The sequence below is a fragment of the Sturnus vulgaris genome, chromosome 2, assembly GCF_052056855.1.
Source record: "Sturnus vulgaris isolate bStuVul1 chromosome 2, bStuVul1.hap1, whole genome shotgun sequence".
In the NCBI taxonomy this organism is placed as follows: domain Eukaryota; kingdom Metazoa; phylum Chordata; class Aves; order Passeriformes; family Sturnidae; genus Sturnus; species Sturnus vulgaris.
In genome coordinates this window covers 93471148-93494247 of record NC_142244.1, presented here as the reverse complement: position 1 = coordinate 93494247, position 23100 = coordinate 93471148, and the positions used below count along the sequence as shown (strand labels likewise).

At 42.6% G+C, this 23100-nt stretch overlaps 1 protein-coding gene across 1 annotated transcript; it reads right to left on the bottom strand.

The window, feature by feature from the left end:
* Positions 1 to 650: 650 nt before the first annotated feature.
* Positions 651 to 22395, bottom strand: ADPRHL1 (ADP-ribosylhydrolase like 1). The gene is made up of 7 exons (XM_014885078.2): positions 21919 to 22395; positions 18022 to 18186; positions 12932 to 13057; positions 10195 to 10335; positions 6965 to 7092; positions 2599 to 2731; positions 651 to 1570 (listed from the first exon to the last, which is right to left on the bottom strand). Exons 1-7 carry the CDS (start codon positions 22130 to 22132, stop codon positions 1413 to 1415), a joined length of 1065 nt encoding a protein of 354 aa, XP_014740564.1. The 5' UTR covers positions 22133 to 22395; the 3' UTR covers positions 651 to 1412.
* Between the last annotated feature and the right edge of the window lie 705 nt (positions 22396 to 23100).

Sequence of the window (23100 nt, the reverse complement as noted above, 5' to 3'; positions counted from 1 at the left end):
TATTTCATTGAGGATTCCATGCTTGTGTCTGTGCTGCTCTAGGGAGCATTCAGATCTCCTTCATCAAGGCCAACTGTTTGCTCTGTTTGTGGTACACAACTTTTAACCCAACTGTAGCTTGCCAGTTTTCTTGAAAAATGAGAAAATAAAAGAAAAAGGAAAAATGAAAAAAAGAGGGAGAAAGGGAAAGGAAAAGAAAAAAGAATGAAGAAAAGGACAAGAAAAAATTTTAAAAGAAAAAAGCAAAAAAAGAAGAAAAAATCCAAAAGAAAAAAAGCAAAAAGCAAAAAGAAAAATGAAAAAAAGGAAAAAGAAAAAAGAAAAAAAGGAAAAAAGAAAAAGGAAAAAGGAAAAAAGAGAAAAAAAGTAATGTTGAAGAATAACTTGGAGAGGAGAGGTGAGATGAAGCCAGACAAGGAAAGGCAAAAAAGAGCAAAAGGTAATAAAGGGAAGGGGGGCAAAAAAAGGAAAAAAGATAAAGCAGTTGTAACTTTTCTTCTTGGGGTTTTTGTGGTGCTCAGACTTGTGAAATGTATCACAGCCTAACTGTTGACCTATTACAACTGCTTGAAGACCTCAGCCAAAAATTCTGTTACTGATACAGCAACATATAATCTGTTCAATCTAAAAATAAAGACTGATACTTAGAAAATAGTGCAAGATTAATTTATTTACAAATATTTCAGCCAGTTATAATTTAGATAAACCTTTGTTCTGAAGACTGAAGAAGAATAAAAACATAATTCAGAAATTTTAGACACACTGATCAGAAATTTTAGACACACTGATGCTTTGCTTGTTCCTTGGAGGTATTTTTAGTGTTGGCTTTTCCTTTTCTGGAAGCTTCTAATGTAACAATACCTTACACCACAGTGCTGATACAGGGATCAGTGATTCATTAAAAGCTAATCCATGAGACATTAGGTTTACAAGTGTCACAGACACATTAGATTTGAGAACAAGGAAGGACACAGTGGTGAAAGGATTGTCAAATATACAGAGAATATCCCCGTGAGTGGGTACTACCATTAGTTTTGCAAGAAAGCATTAGTTCTGAAAATTAATTTCGTGTGTGTAATTACTGGAAACAGCTGTTTAGGAAGTGGTATTATAGCAAGTTAGACTGAAATCAGTCAAAAGACATTTTATTTATTTTTTGCCATTTGAGGTTTAAGCAGCACTCCTTATATTTAGAAATCCCTACATCAGTAAAAAAACCCAGAAATATCACATATATCTAATCAGTCTAATTACTCTAACCGGCCTAATAACTCAGCTATCTTCACTTGCACGTGATGTACAATAGAGCTCTTCAGATTAACTCAGGGCTACTTCCTTCACTGTGAATACCAGTCAGATATCTACAGGGTTTGATATAGTCTTTATAGAAAGAGAAAATGGCAGAAACTGCTTTACTTTTCCTCCATGGATAGTCGGTAAAGGTTCTCTCCCAAGAACTCGAGCCTCTCCCTTTGTTCCATGTCCTGGTACAAGCCCTTGGGCACCTTGCTCAGGCCGTACACCAGGCCGAACAGGCAGCCAGCGATGGAGCCGGTGGCCGCGCTCTCCCCTGCAGGTTCAAGCACAGTTGCAGTGGTCTCTTAGTGTCACCTTCTCACACACAACCAAAAACTGCACTGCACAAAGGAGGGAGAATTCCAGGCTGATGGAGCGCTGTGGGAGTGTACTGGGCCGGTCCTAAAGGCTAAGGATGCCTGAGTAAGAGAGTGATGCAAGACAAGCACATGGAGATGCCCTGGGCACTCCTGGGCTGGGAACTCACTTGGCTTTGGGAAAATCTACCCCAGCACAGCAGCTCTTGCAGGCAGCTAGCCATTGCTAAGAACAAAGGAGGGAATAAAAGTTGCAGGGGTGTCTGCTACACAGCAAAGGTCCTGGACTGGAGAGGGTCCCTTCTCTCCTCACAGGACAGCACAGTGCAAGCTCTAAAACACCCAGCCTTGCTGAGGAGCACTGATGCTCTGTGCAGGCAGTGCCTGTGGGTTTGTGCCTGCCAGGGTCTGCAGTGGGGGACTGAGCTCTCACCACTGTGCTGGGGCAGGTGAGAGACCCAGAGCCCCTGCAGAGGGCCCACACCCCATAGGGAGGGAGGGGGTGGGTCAGGACTGGGGTCTTACCCCCCAGCTATGCTGGCCCTCCCAATAGCCCAGCAAGATGAGAAAGTTCTCTCTCACAAGGCTGTAGAAGTACTTAATTGTGCGCCTCCAAGTGCTGGATTTTATTTGGCTGGCATTGTTTGGGTGCTGTATTATTTTTCTCCCTGACTTTGTTTCAGACAACTAAAAGGTTGTTTTGCCAAAGGTGCTCGCGTTCTGTCAGGATCTGTCAGCCCTTTAGAAAGCCGTGCTGGACTTACTCCTCACACACCTCTGGTGGAACCATGAGATGTAGATGGAGCAACATTTGAAAGGTGCTGCAATTGGCTTGTGTGGCAGCTGCTGCCAGAAGGACGGGGTTTAGAGGCTAACACCAGGGGTGAGAGTGTTACAGACACCATGGCCAGCAGAGGCAGCTGGCAGCCAGGAGGGCTCTATGCTGCCCGGCCAGGGAGCAGGTGGGAGCACAGGGGAGCCTCACCTCCGTGGAACATGGAGCGGTTGCAGAGCTCTGTCCAGTCCCCACCGCAGCCCATCAGGGCGTCGTAGGCGATCATGGGGGCGTCGTGGCCTCGCCGTCCCCCCCGGCCTTCGGAGCTCCACCGCCGGTACGTCTGCAGGAGAGACAGTGCTGTCAGGACAGGGATCCCAGAAACCTGGGGTTCTGAGCTTTCTGTGCTTTCTGGCACTAAACCCCTGGAGAACACTGCTTTTCACCTCAGGCCTTGGAGAAAACTTCCAGATTTGAGTGATGAAGTTAAAATCACAGGTGTGTAGTTAAATAGAAGTGTGTGATTTCACACGGTGAAGGGTTTTAAATTTGAGGTTTTTATAGTATAGTAATAGGTATAGGACAAGATAGAAAATTTTAGGTGTGTCTTTTTCGGTGTTCTTCCTCTTTCTTCTTCCTAGTTTCAGGTAGTAGTTTCTGGTTGAACAGTTAGTGCCACACTGAGGGTCATGGGAATTTGGTTATTAGGTTAAAGGTATAAATAATATAAGTGTTTTTTTCTCTATTAGTCTGTTTAGCTTTAAGAGACCTTGTAGCTAGCTAAATCTCGCTCTGTTTTGCTTGCTTCTAGCAGGTAGCTAGAAATGTTGCTGAACATTCTGTACTTTTGATAAAATTTAATAAACAGTCAACCCCAAACACAACAAAATCCGTTTCCTTCATGGTTTTTTTTTTTAATCCTAGCTCTAAGTAAAAACAGAAAAAACTTCAAATAAGCCACTAATTAAGTGGTGCAAAACACTGCACCGTTACAGCACTGGGACTGAAGGCCAGGGCATTGGCCACACCAGGCTGAGTGGGAATAGCTCCTTGGGCTGGGAAAGGGTGGCAGGGGCTGTGCTGTGGCTCCTCTGGTGCCTCTGGATGAGCCACAGTGGCAGCTCCAGCAGTCCTGGTGATCCTGAGGTGCTGGTATAACCCTGGAATCCAGCTTAATGCACCGAGTTCTTGGCAGGCCAAGAGGCTGATTTAAGGAAGCCAGAAATGCCAAAAAGTAGATCAAGACAGATTTCAAGTTCATATCCTAGAAATTCCTTATCATATAAAAAATTAAGATTGGTAAGGACACACTTCCTCAGTCCTCTTCCTGCCTCTGGAAATATTCTCAACTCCCCTCGTGCACATTTGCAAATGTTTCAATTAGCCATTCATTAGGGGTGAAAATGTTCTGATCCAGTAATTTCTTTAGGGCCTTAGTTTCAGACTATGTAATTCAAGCCCCTTTCTCTGTCTTTTTCTTGCCAAGCCTTTTCTGTCCTCTTCTAAAAGCACTTGTCGAACAAAAGGGAAAATAATTTGCAAATGTAAGAAACAGTTCTTCCCCAGGAGAAGGAATAAGAAAGAGCTCCAAACCCACAGTGAGGTTTGCAAAGGAAAATTGGATTTTCTCTAGAGCAGGTACCTCCAGCCCCAAATATGCAAATTATTTCAACACTAATAAATTTATAGTTAAAAGACACCTGCCTATTAAGAAATTGGCAGCTTTATTTCCTCAAGTTTAGCTTATATCATGGCAAGTTGAATGTTGCTGGTTGGCTGGCTCTTGGCTTCTGCAACATGTATGAAGGGTTTGCATTTCTCTCCATTCACTTTCACCTGAGCTATTTAATATTTCATATTTTCACATTTCATATTTTCATATTTCATATTTCATATTTCATATTTCATATTTCATATTTCATATTTCATATTTCATATTTCATATTTCATATTTCATATTTCATATTTCATATTTCATGTTGAGGTTTATCTACGCATACATCAAACACTGCAGAATCAGACTACAGCTTCACTCTACGCTTTTTTTTTTGGGGGGGGCTACAATTTAGAGAGATTATTTATGCTTTTCTGCTGTCCTCTGCCCATTAAAATGTCCAGCCTATTGCTGCAGTTTGTATGCTGGTGGAGCAGCACAGACACACATGCAATGCTACCAAAGGCAGGAGGGCTCAGCATGGAGGGGATATTCTGGGTGTGCAGCCAGGCTGCTCAAGTGTCATTCCAGTTATTCCTCCTCATCCCTGATGCTCTGCACACGTCTGAGGTCATCTTGCCTTGCTGAAACTGCTTTACATTGGGGATGGCTGTCCTAGGACTGAACCTGGCAGGACTTAGCTGCCCCAAGGCAGCACTTCCCAAACTGCTTCCTTCTCCTTTCAGCTCCAGGGCCTTTGTGCAGCCCTGTGCTGTGCTGTGGCACCAGCCCAGCTTCCCTTGGGTGGGCCAGCAAGGACCTAGGACTTGGATGGGGTGTCAGCATGCCATGCACTCTCCTACTGAAGGCACTGAGCTGCTGCCAAGCCCAGGAGGTAATTCACATGTCCCCTCCTTGCTGTCAACCCCTGCCACCAGTAATTACAGCTGCCTCTGACTTCCCCACCGTTCAGGAGCTGACCCACTGCTGGCTAACACTCCCTTTCCATTCTTTTTTCCCCCTCCTTTCTGGGTTCTTTCACTCTGCTGGTTTAAGTAACTCCATCTTAAGAAAACAAGGTCCTTATAGTCTAATTTTCCTGGAGATCTTGATTTTGTTCCTCCCTTATTCTGTAGCACATCATGTCCATCACAGGAAAGCAACTCAGACCAGTGTTTTGTTTGCAGAATCAGGGCTAATCCCACATGTTGAGCAATGTCTGCTCATTCATTCCATATCTAACATCTTCCAAATGCACATCACTGAAAAATTATATATACCAGCTTATACAGAATGTGGCCTTTGCTGCTAAACATTTCAAGATGTGATTTCTTTTTGGGAGAGAAATTGCCTTTGAAACATGCATAGATCAATTCAAGCCATATTTCACTTTCACATGCAGCTGACACTGTGCCTGCAGAAAGGTGCACCTGGCCAAGCAGAAACATGCATGTGGTGACCTGTGGGCAAGGGCTGTGCCAGATTCTGGTGCTTTATTAACTGCATGTGAAAAGGCGACTGGCTATACTCCCAAACACAAGGGGACAGCTAGGCTGGAGGGAAGGCAAAGGGAGGGCACTCCTGGGAAAAAGCCAGGCAGAATGGTCACCTTCTCCTCATCTATGCTTTCCATAGCTATCAGCACACTAATGAAGTGTCTCGACTTCTGCCAGGCTATGATCTCTGCCTGGTGGGGGAGTTTGAGGGTCAAGCACCATCTCTCCTTTCTTGTTCATCACAATAAATAGCTCAGTAGGCCAAAATAGTTGGGCTAGGGTAATGAAGGTAAATTTTGCTTCTGCATTAGGAATTCATACAGTTCTCTCTTGAAATGATCATGGGAAATTAGTGTTAGGTTTAATCTCTCCTTTTTTGCTTTGCTGAGACTCCAGTAGTACTGGAAGGAATATGAAACTAGTAGCAAATTCATGGCACTGAATTAGTAAAATAAAACTGGAAGGGAATCTATTCTTTATATTTAGAGTGAGCAATTTCTTGTTATCCACAGTCAACTGGACTTCCGTGGGCACCTTTCACTGCACAGATAATCACCTAAAAATACACGAAGTGACTTCTCAGCATAGAATTATGCTTAAATAGTCTGGAAAAATAATGATTTATGGCAAAAGGTGACAAGAACCACATACTTATTGCTTAGCTGCTAAGTGGAGAGCTTTGGGGAGTGCCAGCCCGTATCAGATAGCTGTAAACAGCAGGGAAGAAGACACATTATTTCTCTTGAGTTAAGAAGATATAACCAGCAAAGAAAAGATCATGTACATTATGAAATAGTATCTCATGGAATGTGGTGAAACACCATCTCTCAAGACACTCAAAACTAGCTTGGCACAGCCCAAGTTGGCAGCGAATCAATCACTTGGGATGTCTGTCTTCTGCTCCAAGGACCAAAAAATCGTAGACTGGTTTGGATTAGAAGAGACCTTTAAAGACCACTGAGTTCCAATCCCCTGCCATGGGCCAGGACACCCTCCACTAAGCATGACCAAATCCAGCTTCTAATATCTGGGAGTACTTCTGTGGGACTCTGGCCACAGCTCCATTAGGCTTTAATGACAGCTCCAGGCAGGACATTTGCCTTTTCCACCCTCAGATAGCCATGGCTCATGTTTTGTACCTGCTCTGGGTACCAGACCATTAAGCCTGCCTCTCTGTACTGTTTTCTCCCATTGCAGCAAACCCAGGACTGTTAGTAACTGCTTTTTTTTTTTTTAACTAACAACCTGAGTCAGGGATGGGAGTTGTTTCTTCTTTCTTGAAACTTCAGGAGGGGTGGGGGGAAACCTAAAAAGGATTTCCTGACTACTCTGGCAGTGGAATCAGTTGAAAAACAGTGGTGTGTCTCTTTGAAAATACCTCTGTTGGTTCAGAGGCATCCCAAGAACTTTTGGAAGCTGCAGTTACCTTTTCTCTCTCTTCTGCATCATAGTTGGCTGGAAAGACAGGTTGATTCTGATTTTCCTCATTGATTTCTCTCTCCTCCAAATAAAACTGCCACTTGGCTTCAAAGTAAAACCAGTGCTCTTGATATTCTGAAAGCAAAAGAAATTAATGATGTAGTATTTCATTTTGAGAACATTTTCAGTTCTACTTTAACGTATTTTAAGGATAATGACAGTATTGACTGACATGAAACCCCAGGTATTTTACAGTAATACACTGCATATATACTAAGTATATATGGAGTGGGACATCTAATTGAAAACAGAGGATGAAAAAAATGAAAAAAGTACTTTCAGAATTTTGTGCTATTTTAATGTCATTTAAGAGATATCAAGATGAAATTTTACAAGAATTTACTGAAATGCACTCCAAGGAAAAAATAAGAATCAACAAAAAGAAAAAAACAATTCTTTGTCAGTTTTTATTCCTTTCCTATAATTAAAGAATATCTAAAAATGCTTCCATATCCTAAATACAATTTGCCACCTACCTCAGTTATCAATTTTTAATTGCACAAACTCCCCAGTATTCCTGTTCTATTTTCATCGCATTTATTGTGTGATCATTCAGGAAAAAACAGATAGGAAAGTCCAAAATTCCCACTTGCATATAGTATAATATGTATAAAATATAGCAAAGGGATAAATAATACACACATCTGCTAACTGTACCCATAGAAATAAGCCTTTTTAAATAACCATGTATCTTTCTCCTTTTTTCCTGTCACTTTGGGAAGTGATCTCTAATCGTGCTTAATGTTTCCCATGTAAATAAACTTATCAAATTTAGTTTATTTTCAAGCCAATGCTCTCGTTCACCCTTTTTATAAAGGCTTGAAAAGGCACCTTAGTCATTCACACAGGACTGTTAAGCACATTCACATGCACCTGGTGCCTGCAGAACTGAAACCTGAGGGAAAACCTGCCTGGCAAGCTGAGGGATATAAAGAGTTAGGGAACAGTGAGGTGGCCCAGATGGCTAAGTCTGCCAAGGCAAACTGGCAATCTGGGATGGGACTATAGGTGTAAAATAAAATTTAACATTCCCATTTTTTCCCTGTCTCTCTTCTGCTTGGCTGCTCAGTGGTACGTGCTGCAAGTGGCTGAGAAGCACACACACAACCAAACCATTCACCTGAAGGATGTAATCTGATTTTGCTTCTTGTCCTAAAATGCCACAGTGGTGACTCTCTTTGGCAATTAAGATCTTTAAGTAGGGGCTTTTTTGTAAAAATCTAAGCTGCTTTGTAGGACCTGATACTTTCACAAAGTTGTCAGCTGCCAGTGCCCCAGCCCCAGCCAGTGATGAGCATTCAACCACATGCCCAAGACACCTGGAAATGTCCAGCTGCCCTTTTTTTGAGTCTGTGACCCAGTTTGGCCTCATTTCAAAGAAACCATTCACCAGAACGCTAAAAAGGGGAGGTATTTACAAAAACAGAGTGAAAGGCCATTTACAACCATCAAGCCAAGGAGAGCATCTAGATGTATCTACAACATCAAGAGGGAAACAAATACAAGCAAGGCAAATGTAAACTATCAACACCCACTACAGCAACTGGTTATGACAGTTTTCAGAAATGTAAGTGATCTGACCTGTCTATTTTGTTTTTGTTGACTTTTTGTTTGGTTTTTGTGGTTTTTTTTTCCCCTAATTCCCCCATGACAATAAACCATAAATGCCTCAAAAAGGAATGTTTTCTATGTAGCACCTTAACAAGCAAGGTGCTTCTTCCACAGTTTTAGAAATAGAGGGATCAAGCTGCTGAAGGAGATTTTTGTTGGGTGGACCTGTAGCATGGTGAGAATCTCTTGCCACTAATCCTAGCAAGGCTCTGCACCATCCCTCGAGCCCAGCCAAGGTGATGGTCACATTCCAGTCCATGGAATTATCTGTAATCCAGTAATTGCAACTGGATATCAGAGAGGGGTGTAGAGTGGAACTCTCTGGGACATGGATAACAAACTCTCTGTTTGTTATCCATGGGGGATAATATAGCTAAAATAGGATTTTCTAAAACTGGAGGACTCTGTTTGGCAGGATTTCTTTGCAGCGCATCTCAGCAGCCAAGGAGCTTAACTTTAATGCAGGACACTTTTCCCACTACCAAAATAGGATGAAGCTCAACAATACAGGCACTGGCGGGAGAGCATGCCTCAGGAGCCCAGCACACATAGCTCCACTCCGAGGGGTCCTGCTGGGGTGGAGTGACAGGGACCTGCTGCAGAGCCACTCAGAGCTGCTCGATCACATTAATCCTGCACCTGCTCCTCATGGGTCTCTGCTAAAAAAATCCTGGTGTGCAGTGAGGCACAGATGAAAAGGCGGGGTCTTTCAGAAAGCCTTCCTGGGGCTCCTTTCAGATTTTAAAGCAGCAGCTTTTCTTCAGGGGTAAGTTTTAATTTCTGAGTGCTCTTGAGTAAAGATTTCTATTGAATTTAGTCTTTCTCAACAGCTGTCCCTTAATTTCTTTCCTTGAAGTTTCAATGTAATGATATTGTCTGTCCGTGGCAGGTCTCACCATTACAAACATCACTTCCTTGCAAGAGGGGACTAAAGTATTTAGTCCCAAAGAACACATACATAGCAATAATAAAGTAGTAGTATCAAGTTCAGTAGTTAGGTGACACTCAGTTGTTTAAAACAAGGATACAACAGGTTGTATCTTAAATATTTGTTCAGAAAAGCATCAACTCAAATCTGAATTGTGGTCAAAAGCTAATTCTTCTTGTCAGGAGGCATCTGCAGGTGAAATTTTCCTGGCAGGATGAGGAGTGCCAGTGGTTTTATTCCTGGAAAATGTTGAACTGCACTAATTGATGGAAGGCAGCTGAATAATTAATCTCAGCAGTCAGTTGCCTAATAACCTGCTAAATATAATTTCCTTCCTTTCCCCTGCTCAGCAATCTCTGAAGATTCCCTAAAAATAAAACTGTGCAGTAGGGCATGGTCATTGCTATTTTGCTTTATATTTTTGCCACCAATTCACCAGCAACTAACTGGTGGTAGAAGAAGGTGGCACCACCTGTGAGGCACTTACTTCTCTGAGCAGAGAAAGCAGGAGGACAACTTTTGGAAGGAGGAAAGGGGGGAAAGTAGCAAGATGTAAAGACTAGGGAGCAACATTTCTTCAGTGCCTTTCCAGCTAAACTTAGCTTTAAGGAAATGAACTCTTGATCCAGACTCAGTACCTGCCATGTGACGAATGGTCTTCTTACAGTATTCTTCAGCCATTGGCACAACCTTCATCATCTCTCTTCCCCATTGCACAAGGGGCTTCCCTTGTATTGCGTATGCCACAAAGAGAGCTGTGCAAAGGGACCCTAGAAAACCTGGAATTCACAAATAACAAGGATTAAAAGTGTGCATCTGTGCTGGCACCATCCTTTTTGTCCTTGTTTCTCCTCATAGAATCACCAGTGGAATGCCTCATGGCTCTCAGGTAGATTAACAAATGTACACAACCCATCTCTGCCTGTTTGCAACCTGAGTTGTGGCATGCAGAGATTATTGGCTAATGAGTGCTGCCCATTGGTCTGCGACTTATCTTACAGAGGAGGGAGCTTCTGTTCTAGCAGTGTAACGTGATAGAAATTGAGGTAGGGGTCAAAAATAAACATCTTCTACCAATGAGATGCTGAAAATCTTCTAATTGAAGTCACATGAAATAATTGACTTGTACAAAGTGATTCAGTTACAAGCTATATCAGCTTGTTTACAGCATCATCCAGCCCAAGAGTGGTGGTTGCTAGATCTAACACTATTTCTGGCTCATTTGGCTCCAAGGGAACAAACCCATGACCCCTTAGATGAAAGAAGAAATTGTCTAAGAAAGACATGCTGGTCTTCTATTTGTAACTCTGGTTACAAATATTTCAACATTGAAAATATTACAAGTATTATAACTGTTAATGGGAACTTAACACTTCCATGACACCAGAAACAGTCGGCTTATGCTTTATATTTCCTTGTGCCCTTGGCATTCTGTGAAGGACAACAAAATCAATCTGGTGCAGTGTGCAGAAGAAGCTTAAGAAAAGCAGTCAGTAATTTAAATAAATCCCAGGTGAGCATAGTATTGATGCAGGCTCTTCTCTCAGTGCATGGATCCAAAAGCGTATACTCATGCATAGAGGTAATCATGAATTTTGTGCATTTTGCTGAAGGTAAAACAAAATTATTTTAGGAGGTGACAAGTCCAGATGAGGTGATTACTAATTCTCTCTGCCACAAGACCTGCACTACTGGGTCAGGCCCAAGGCACATCCAACTAGAGTCCCTTATATGAATAGAATATTCATATATTCTATTATATGAATAATAAAAGCAATAACAGTCTGTTCAGATCCAGCCCAAGGGGTCTCACTCAGATGCACAGCATCTATCACAGATGCCAAAATCCTTGAGGGCCACATTTACTGTGAAGGTGGCAGCAGAGGGTTTAGAGTGTGAATCAAAGGGCTAGCAGGGGGCAGTGGGACAGCTCAGCCAGGGGGTGGCAGAGGCTGGGGTGTGTCCTGAAGGTTTTCTGGGGGCTGGCAGTCTGCTCCTGCCTGCTCTCCAGGCTGCCCATGCCCTTTGCTGCTGCTGTTGCCCTGCTCCCCCTGCTCACGGCAGCCCCCACCCAGCCTGCTGCTCCTCACTGGGGAGGAAAGCACACCTGGCCAAGGTGTCTGTCTCTGCAAGAGAGAGTGAACCCCTGCCATGGAGTGCTTTGGCTTCTGCATTCCCCAGAACAACCAGGTTAGTTTTAAGGGCCATTTTAATTACACAGCTTGGTTGACTTTGACAAGACAGCCTCTTTACCTGGTCTCCTTTGAACCCAGGCATACCTGTAGACTTTGCAGCTGACTTAGCAGCAAGCTCTGAGGCTTCACTGTGCATAACACGGGGAGGTATTTCCTTTGTCCGCTTGTTTCAGTCCCACCTGACACACTGGTTGGGTTTTCTGAGTTATGAGGATCACAACTGGCATTTCCCTGACACATTTCAGGATGGCAGTGGGGTGCATGTGGCCCTTCCACCCCTCTCTTTCCTGCCTCCCTGCTGTGTCATTTGTTTCTTTTCCCAGCTGAAAACTCTTTCTGGATGTAATTTCTCATTGTATGGAAGGTGTTTGACAACTTGGAACCTCCTTGCTGCCATTTTCTGGTCTCATAAGCACTTCCTGACATTGATGGACACAGACTACAAGCAGTCTTATGGCTGCTAATGCACCTCAGACTTTACATACTAGCCTAATTTTCTGTTTTATTTTAAACCCTTTTCCCCTAATTTTATGGCATCCTGATGGCTTTTCTGACTGCTTTATAGAGCTAAGAGTGTTGAACATGTCACTATTCATTATGGTTTTATTTATTGCTGTTTAAAACAGACAGAATGAATACAAGTTTACATAGCATAAAATTATCAAAATGACAGACCTGAATATTAAAAACAGCACTAAATCTGCTTATTTAGGTTTTGTTTAGAAAATGTTTCAGATTGTATCCTAAAATATGTGGAGTTAGGTTTTTTTGGCTTACTACCTTTACCTACAATGATTGGATGTGACAAAACCTGCCAAGAGAAAAACGTTGTTATCCCCTGAACCATAAATTTGCATGGTAACAGTGAGTCATTTAGATATACATGAATCCTAAAATTTGATAAGGACAAATAACATGAATATGCTTTGGACAGGACAGGTTGTGTTTAGATACTGGGATTTTAGAAGAGAAAACATCTATGCCTGAAGATGCTGTCCGCATAATATACAAAGAAATACATAAGCCAGTATAAATAGCATACACATGTACGTGTGAACCAAGCAAGGTTCAAACTGAAGTTTTGGAGCCTGCAAAGCAGAAGTGGTTTAACCAGGGGAGCCATGTTAGTTCCTGCAGGAGAATGAAGCTGCCTTAGGGGATGTCAGAATACAGGCATTACCTGTGGGATGGTTATGAGTCATTCGTCCACATTCAATGCTCACTTCAATAAGTGTCTCCAGCCTCTCTGGCTTCCAGTATCGCATCCCTAAACACATGGCTTTTGTGGAAGCCCCAAATCCAGAACCTAAAGTAAAAGGATAACACCAAGCATTTAAAAGGAGACTGATCTCACACAAATATGTTGATAAAATATGAGACAAGCACACTTTACATTCATATGTGGGAAGAAAATTCCACATGGAATGGGAAATTACCATGCAAAATGAGTTACAAGTTTTGTAAGTTTCTTGCAAGGAATTTTATTCCTACGTAATTATTCTGGTTTTACATGTGTATTCCAATATAATCAAATGCTATGAAGAGCACAGTGGGTTCAGAAAGTCATGAGCTTTCTAATTCACAGGACTTGTTTGATCCAAACTCTCATCCCATCTTCACTCATTCTTGGCTGACACTGCTATTTTGCTTGCTTCAGAAACAGAACTTTGAGAAACAGATACATTACCCCACACCCTTATTTTATAGCTGTAAGCACACAGTTAAAACACTTTATATGAGCTTCACAGTTCACTGTTCAATTTTAGTGCATGTTTCATCCTGGAGAGCCTCACCAGTTTCTGCTATATATAAAAATAATGTGTACAAAAGAAACTAAAGGCTACCAAGCCAAATCCTACAAAGTTAGGCAATGTCAGAACTGAAGTTTGCCATGCAACCTAAAATTAGTGCTTGTTGTGCTACAGCCTACACTTACTGAGCTTAGTCTTGGGAACCACCATCTCCATGTAGCACAGAATTTATTTATTGAATAGCTAATTCAGAGTTTATTTTAATCCTTAGCACTGAGTGTGTGATCCTAGGTGTTCAACTTTTAAACACTTCATTGAATGGAGTTAAACTTACTAATGAGTTTCTCTGCTGTACTTATCACAGTAATTTTAGGATCCCAGAGAAGTTTTAATGAGCTTATCTTCACCAGGCACCAGTGAGGTGATTATCTCCTCTTTGCAGCTGGTGAGCCAATGCCCAAAAAAGCATTAACTCATTGCAGGCAACCACCCTGAGATGGAAAGACTTCGATTTTTCAAAGTACTTGGCATTTTTCAGCACTGTCTTTGCTCAATCACACTTCCCATTGACCTTGGGAATAGCTGAGAGCAATCAGCATTTCTCTTCTTAGTTCCTGGATGATAAGGGGCATATTTATGCTGCCTAATTTTAGCCTATGTGAACCTGCATTAGGAGCCCAATCCCCTTGTCTTTCCCACACAGACAGCATGGAGAAAGGCAGTATGTCCATTGGTGTGTATGATGGCATAGTAGGAGCATCTTGGGGGCCAGAGTGAATTGAAGCAGCCAAGGAGCCAGGGTCACAGCTTTTAGTCACTTATCTGGAGAAAGGCCCTCAGCTGCTCCACTGGGCTTTGTCTGCTGTGAGAGCAAAGCACTTTGGCTCTTTTGGAACACCTCTTGCCACTAAGTCTCATCCCAAGTGGCTCCAGCTCCAATCTCCTAAGATTATGAGTGTGATCCAAATGGGGTAGTGAGGGTGGCAGTGACATCTACTCCAAGTCAAACTGAAGTCTGAGCCAAACTAGCATAAACCACCTACTGGCATTTCCAGGTCCAATCTGAATTTCCCTCTTAAGAAAAGAGTTCTTCTTCCCTGAGAGCAGCTATCCAGAATCAGATAAAACTGTCTGCCTATCCCACAGTTGACATAGAAACCACTAGGAAGAGTCAGGAAGGAAATCCAGTCTTCCAGGGCACCACTCAAGTGGGAGAAAATATCTTCTGCTTGTAAGACCAAACTCTTCATTAAACCATCTGCTGCCATAGAGCAGCACTTCTTCACTGTGCAAACCTGGTTTCTCCAAAGGGCACAAGCCATGCTGGTTATCCAAGAGGGAAGGTTCTTGCACAACTACACAAAGTTGCTAATTAAATAACATCTCTCAGTATATCTGAAGTGGAAGATGTACTACAGCAATCTGACTGCTGCTCAGGAGGAGCTTGTGTTTCCCACTTCATTGCATTCCTACAGTCTGGGAAGTTCCATTAAAACCTTCTGCAGAATTAGACAAGCAAACTTGGTAACAAAAAATTCCATCACATGGAGAAATATTAAACCCAGACAGAGCTTCAGGAAGCTAACTCTCATGTATCAAGTCTACCATTTAGGCTAAGGACATAGGGGACAGCAAGACTAGTCCAAGCAATAGGGGTGACACATGTGACAACATAAGGACTGTCCTCCATGATCAGACCAAAGGTCCAGCCAAGTCATCACATCTGACAATGAAGAGGATACTCAAGGAAGAGAGAAGCACAATGACATTATCCCTTTGTACTAACTAAGCTGCTGATAATTTGCCTCCCTGATCCAGGAGGCAGCTGGCCTGGCTGTTCATCTTCCTGCTCAAAAACCCTTGAAGGATTTCCCCTGGGTGAATTTGCCCAGCTCATTTTTGAACTCACATGAACTGTAGCATCTACAAATTGGCATTGGAAAATATTTATGCAGCTTATGTAGGTGTTGTGAGAAGAAATCCTTTTTTTTGCTTGCTTTGAGCTCATGACCTCATACTTTCATTTGACGTCCCTAGTTGCTGTCCTGGAGGAGACAGTGAATTCTTGCTGTACTTACTCATGTTTCCCAGTTATTTTCCTTTTAATTTAAGCACTACATTATTTTTTTTTTAGTATGTCATACCTCAGTGTGATTTTCTTCACCCTACACCTGTAGAATAACAAAGATTAGGGTAATAGCTGCTAAGCCCTGAAGAGGATGTGCCTTTTGTGACTGTAGATCATTCTGCATGAAAATTTAGAGCCCAGCACCTTTATCTCCTGTGCATCTGTAGCTTAACCTTCTCCTCAACTTTCCCTTCAACTTTCTGCATTTTCCCTCACACTTTTCACTCATGCTCCTCTGCCAATACCACCAGCAAAAATTTCCCAAGTGCTTCTAGGAAGACCAAAGGCTGCTTCCACAGATGCAAATAAAGACCTGCTTGGATGCTGCAGTCTTGGCCTGAAAACAGGTAGAGCCCAGCTATTTGACCCATCATTTGACTGGCCTTTTGAAGTTTTGGTTCCAGTTCTACAACATCAATGGTTCTCTTGTGAACAGTTTGAAGTTTTGGCAGTGGGTCAAAACATTTTTACCATGTCTCAGAAACAGCAGACTCATCTGCATCAAAACTTTAAACAAATACTTACAAACAGAGGCAAACACTTAACGGAGAGAATTTTAGCCTTGTGCTTATCAATGTTGTAAATTGTAAACAAGCTCTTAAAATGGAAGGTGTTAGACAATCTCGGGCAGGTTTTCTAGTGGTCACATAACCCAGGTATCTCTGCAACGAGTGTGGCAATGAGCATGACATGAGGTGGCAGAGACACATAGGGCAGTTTGACTTGGGGGTTCAGTGTGCTGACTAAATCCACAAGTATTTGAGCAGAGAAGCATCCATAAGCAATGCAAAATTACCTAAGGTAAGTCCATGAAGGCTGGCACATCAATTATTGCTGTAAGCAAGATAAGATAGAATGCCCACAGCAAATCAGCAAACCTTTTGGTTCCAGCTCATCCAAAATATAATCTGACTGCTAGGCATTCAATCCCAGGTATTCAATGCCTATGGCATGTTTTTGCCTCGAGAGGAATTTTGTGCAAATTCAGATAAAAGTTAATTTTGTCCACAGCAGTGTTGGGTCCCATAGAAGACAGAACATCTCCAGGTCGCTAGTTCTTCTGCTCTCAGCATGAAAAAAAGGCTTCCTGAAATGTTCTGGATGCTTATTTGTCAGACCAGATGGAGAAGGTGGCTTTTAGCTGCCAGATCTCAAGGTAGAAATTAATTTTAAATTCTTCTAGCCCAGAGTATCCCCAAAGCAGACAGTCCATCATGGAAAGCTGGGGAGGAGGAAGGCTGAAAAAAGAGAACTCCAACACTGTGGTGGACCAGGGAGCAGCCATACTCAACTGTTTGTCAAACAATGTTAAGAGCTACTTGGGGCCAACAGCAGCTGCCACAATTATTTTCACCAAATTTTATCCGCTGCCAGTCACAAAACACATGACAACTGCCAAAGGGGCACTTTCTCAGATCTGGCTGGCTGATAGCAGGGTGGGAAAAATACACCCTTTACTCCCAGCAGCTGCTGTGAGGAGCAGAGGACAAGTGAGAGATGCTTTTTTTTGTCAGAGAAAACTGGCTGCAGAGACCCAGAAATAGCCATGGCATGGTGCCACCGATTCTTTGCCATGGTGTTACATCAATATGCAGCTCTGTTGAGGCAGTGTGTTCTGCAGTGGCTGAGCATCACACCAACACAGCCACCATGAGTGTGACTGACACAGTTTTGTGGCTGTCTGGGTCTCCCTCCTCTGATCATGGAGTGACCCTACAGGCTTTCAGATTAATTGCACTGTGTGTGTTTGTGTGTGCACATAGCTCTGTGCGTGTTTTTTAACTTGACGTGGAAGTGTTTTTCATTGAAGTAAATGATTTTTATTTAATTTCATTTTTTCATAGATGTAAATGATCATAAAGAGAAAGAAGGAGAGGGTCAGGCGTAGGTAAACCAGGCTAGGAATGTTAGGGATTACCAACAAAATAATCATAGTCGTTAGCAGGGCGTCCAAATGGAGAAAAGTCTCTGTTTTCCCTCCAGTGAACCTGTTGGTGCTTAGAGTAATTTATACGCTTGGCATTTTGTTTCAGATCTGGTGTCACTGAAAAGATCGAAGCCTACAAACGTTTAAAGGAAAAATGGCACAAAATATTTCTTAAAATAACCATTAAACTCAAGGACAAAGATCTGGACTCTGAGGCACAGAGCCAAGGACAAAGTCTCTTTAAATAGATGTTAAAGAGGGAGGGGTTTGCTTACAAGAGGACACAGTGCCCTACAGAAGGAATTCTTGGCAGGTCTCTTGTCATCCTCAGGCGAACATGGAAACGTTTCAGGGGTAGTGGCCTTTGATGTCGGGGGGGAAAGGAAACAATTTCCATATAGCCACAAACACCTAGAGCATGCATTATTCTAGGCAGGCTCTCAGAAAGGAAAGCAGTACCATACCCTTTTCATTGAAGGGCGTGTGCCAGGCGAGGAGGTGGTTGTCTGGTTTTAGCTCCCTGCAGCCCTCGATGGTGGCGGGGTCCGGCCGCCTGCCCGACAGCTTGTCCACAGCATCCACATAGCGCTTCACCAGCTCCCGGTACAGGTCTTCTAAACACCAGTAATCTGCTCACAGGAGGGAACAGAAGGTGGTTGTGTGAAGGCAGAAGAGCAAAAAAAAGCCCACAGAAAACAGCTCACTGTGCATTTGAGAAATATTCCTGTTCCTGCTTCCAAGATACCAAGTCATATTTCTGGTGACACTGTCACATTTTTGCACAACATGACAGCAGGCTGGAGGGAGCATGGTCTTGACTCTCAGTTCTCATCTTCTCCTCCTTTCCTTTCCATGTTTAATTCCTTCACTGGAATGATGAAGCATCCTGTTAATCAACAGTAGCTGTTGAGGGCCTTTATTTAAGCTCTGTGGTGTGAAGTCATTACAGAGATGATCAACTGTCAGGTGACAGTGTGGCTGCCATGGGGTCTGGGTAAAGCCAATGTGCCTGGCTCAGCCCCTGCCTTTAGAGACAAGAACCCAATTTAAAAATAAAAGCCTTTTTTTTTTATTAATTACCACATTACAGAATCTCTTTAAGAGGGATGTATGACTAGATACAAAAGCAAGTTGGCAACTTCTTTTTTTAACCTGTATGTTAATTGTATTTTGTCTAAAATTTGTAGATCTTTCATGCAGGGGTCCAAATACCTTATAATATCATAAACAGTGAGGTTTTTTAAAAAATACTATAAAAATCAGTCAGAGTAGTAAATCCCTACTGCCTGAAGGCAGTTTCCAGCACATAATTTTCTCTCTGTAATAAGTTCACTAACAATATCTGTTTATAGATTACTTTTACCAAGTCCTACAGTCTTGTCTAAGGAGGAACCTTCCCCCTGTTAAACACAGACTGATTCTTCAATATTGCTGCTTCTCTTGGCTGGCGTTGTGTGTCCTGGGTCTTGAAGAGTCCTGCCCTTGACTCGTGTCAAGGAAAACCTTCCACTGGCGTCTATTACAGCTGTGTAATCAGTGCGAACGGAGGGCAAAGACATTTATCCATTTATATATTTTCTATATACTTGGAAAAACCCCATTTAATACTTGATTATTTGCACAGGTTGAATGACACAGCAGGGGAAGTTCTAAAAATATCTTCATTTTGTCAGAGATGGTGAATTCTGGAAATCCACAGTTTGACTTAAGAGAAAGTTTGGAGTCCCAGAAGCAACAGACATTCCGAAGTACCAGTTATAGAGGCCGGCAAAAAAGAGGATGAAAGGAAGAACAAAGATTCCTCTTCTTTCACATAAGACAATACTCTACCAGTTACACTGGCCATCCCACATGTAATCCTAAAGAAACAAGACACTTTCAAGCTGCCAGCTCTTTCCAGATTTAGGAGTCAGGTGTCACAGTTTATCCAGACAGGAGCCAGGAGCAGGTTTTGCTGCCTGGCAGCTCCTGCAGAAACCTGGTCCCCAGCACACAGAGTCCTTGTGGTCCAGCACCTCCAGGCTGTTCAAGCCCACCATGGTTCCCACGCCTGGAGCCAGATTGCTGTCCCAGCCATCAATGGGACAGGTTCTTTCTTTAGAAATGAACTCCTATTTTTTTTTAACCCATGTGTAAGCAGGAGAGGAAAACAATGATGCTTTTTTCGTTACAGAGATAGTTTCCCTGGGTTTGATGACGCTGCCCTTGTTCCTCCTTTACAGGACAGATTCCTCCTGGAAGCAGATGTTTTATCTATCTTTCATTGTCACATCAACCTTTCAGTCAGGGCACATGGTAGATTTGGGAAGCACCAGCTCAGCTTGCAGCAGTGCCCACAGCCCCGGTTGCTTGCCCCTCCTGGGATGTTTTCTGTGCAGCTGCCAATGCACTGGCCAAAATCCCCTCCCCAGGTGAGAACTGCCTTTGTCTTTAACACAAGCCTGCACCTCATGCTTGGCTGCTGCCTCAGCCCCAGGCTGGGAGCTCCCCAGAGGGCAGTGCCCTGACAATGACAACAGCAACCAGCAACCAGCAGCCAGGCAGGCAGGCAAACAGGATGTGCAGGGAGCAGGGCAGTGAACGACAGAGATATTTTAATTGCTTAATTCCCCTTTTTTTTTTTTTTTTTTTTTTTTTTTGGCTGGTAATGTTCCAGCCACCCAGTATGTTCTTTAAAATCTGTTCCCACAGCAGGTCTCCAGGGCTGGTGGCAGATGCTTTCAGCCTCACAGACATTCACCTTCTTCATCTTCACTCTGTTGACGTGTCTGATTTGGCACCTAGGCTGGGCCATGAGCAAGCCATGGGGCTTTTTTGGGGTCCCTATGTCAGGAGGAGACACAGCTATGGGCAGGAGTGGTTCCTGTTTCCCTTGTGGGAAGCAGGGTGAAGGACTTGCTTTATCCCACTCACCAATGTTGCTGTGAAATGAAGATTTTTTTTACTAAATTCCCTACTCCATCTTGTTGTTTCCTCTCCAGCCCGTGAAAGCACCTTTTTAAAATATTTGTCTGATGAGGTCAAAGAAATGAGAGTGTAGGGTAAATACAGTCAATGGAAACAGTAGCTTAAACTTTTTTCTTCAGAGCAATTTACAGGGTGCTATATTTAAGATAAGAATTATTATTTTACCGTTGGTCTGACTTGATTACCCAGAAGTTATGATTTTAGAGGGTTCAATATGCAAGAAACATATGATACGTATTTAATCATAGCCTATATTCAGAAATATGCTAGTCATCTTTTTTCTTGATAGGCTGACATCTTGCCCTTATCTTTAGTGTATTAGCTACCCCTTAAACCATTGGTTAGCTAATAGCCAAGTATGAAGTGTCCTATACACTCTTCAACTGATCTCTACCTACTAAATTTAGAGCAGATTGGAAGCAGACAGATAAAGGAGTAAACACTAGCACAAAGGAAATCTCATTGATAGGAAGGATACTTAGCTACACTGGAAGCTTCTGCTACTGGTAATTGTGCAGTGTCATGAGTTTTAAGAAAAATCAGGAATATTTTTACAGAGATTTTAAAACAATTGAATCATTCTGAAGAGGCAAAATACTGTTGAGAGATCACTGTCTTCTGGTGCACTTTCTATAATCATGCCAGTCTCAGAAAGCTCTAGTTTAATGGGTAAGGTGTTGATTCAAACACTTCTCATCTTAAAAAGACTACCCACACCTTAAGAAAAAAATAAATGTTCTCTCTAAAACAATTGTTATTTTAGAAGACATCTTAATAATTTCCACTATTCTGATAGATTTCATTATAAATACAGTATGTTAGGATACTTTTTGGACTAAAGACGTGGAGCTTCCTTCTAAAACAAATAAGTTTTTGGCAGATGCAACCCTTTGTCTAAGGGGCAGCAATGAGGAGACAGCACTAGTGCTTTTAGCCTGAAAGAGGTACTAAGGTAACTCTACTCCAGCCTGGAGTTCTGGACACAAATATGTAAAAAATGCACTCAAATGAGTTCTTATCTATTACAGAAGACTCTCTAGTGGCTATTTTCCCCTGCTGTACTCCAGCATACAGATAATCTACTTGGTAATTATTTTTGTTATGCTGGACATGTGGTATTTTAGTCTTTAAGCTTTAACCAACTGTACATCGCTAAGGAAAATATAGGAAGAGCCCTTCAACACTCCAGAAATCAAGACCCCCGCAGTTTGTAAGATGGTCACAGGATTTTGCTCATGGAGCAGCCAAAGTAATGCACATTATCATTCACATAAGCAGCATTTCTGACACGCTTTCTCATGATTTCCCCAGCAATCAGGCTTATTCTAAGCAATGCAGCAGCTCCACAGGTCTGTCCCTCTGCAGCCTGTGTTTGCTATTCCCGCTGTACTTACCTGTGATGACAGCCTCAGCTGTAGCCATGTGCATGAGCGTGTTGTCACTTACTGGCCACTTGTCGGGGGAGAGCACCAGGTTCTCAAGCCCTCCAATTTCCTTCAGCTCCTGCTGGATTTTTGCACCTAAGGCATTGTTTTCACGGGAGAAATTGCGATAACCGAGAGCATCCCCTACCCCAGCCAGAACAAGCGCAGCCTTAAATTTATCCATCCCCAAGACACTTTCCACTTTCCTTTTGCCTGAGACAGCCACCGAATCTTGATCTTCCTTTGTTCCTTTGCCTTCGACTCAGCTCTCCCGACACTTTATATCAGCCATTGTGTCACACCAAGAGCTCTCTCTATAAGGCAAGGACTTCCTTTTCTGGCTCTGCAGATGCCATCTCTTGTCTGGGTCCCGACAGAGAGGAAATATTTCATAACCCAGGGATTTTGCAGGGGCTTTGTTCAATGAAACTGTAAGAGCAGACCTGCAAAAGCCTCCTTTCTGCAACCCAGCTTAAAGCAAGCCAGGAGATCCTTAGCCCTACCCAGCCAAAGTAACTCTACACCCAGAAAAACAGATGCCTCCACAGGGGTGCTTATTTATTTAACAACTTGTAAATTAATATTTTTTCTTCTGGCCATTTATGATATGCTGAAGTCAGCCTCCCTCTCAGGGACCAGTCAGAAGTAAAGGCTCTTATAGACGCAATTTTCCAGGCTCTGTACACACTAGAAGAAGGGATTAAACAGTAAGAAATCTAGTGAAATGCAGATGACCTCTCGCATTCCTAATTACACCCTATGGAGATACTTTGTTAACAGCTTTCTTCTTCTGTTCCACCCAGTACAAGAAGGTTCTGCTAATTTACTGCACCCCTGGATAAACACTGAGAAAAACACCAACTTCAATTCCACGCCTCTTACTCCCTGGCAAAGAGTGACTTTTTCCTAAAGCTGAGGCCAGTCCTCACTTGGACTCTGGAAGGAAACTATTTTGAAAGATGCATTGAAACGGCATCCTGTGAGTCTAATAAAATCCGAAAGACTCACAAATTACTTTACAGACAGAAATAGAAATGTAAATATAAACGTAGAGAGGTAAACAGAAAGCATTGATTGACTTGACTGTAATTTTGATAACTCATGCCAGGGGAAAGGTCTTTGTTTTCTTTGATCTTTTTCAGAGGGCAATAC

Coding starts and splice junctions, on each gene's coding strand:
- ADPRHL1 (XM_014885078.2), bottom strand. CDS start 22,132: ATGGATAAATTTAAGGCTGCGCTTGTTCTGGCTGGGGTAGGGGATGCT. Junction 10,336..12,931: donor GACTCATAACCATCCCACAG/GTAATGCCTGTA, acceptor TGTGAATTCCAG/GTTTTCTAGGGTCCCTTTGC. Junction 2,732..6,964: donor ATGCAGAAGAGAGAGAAAAG/GTAACTGCAGCT, acceptor TCTCTCCTGCAG/ACGTACCGGCGGTGGAGCTC.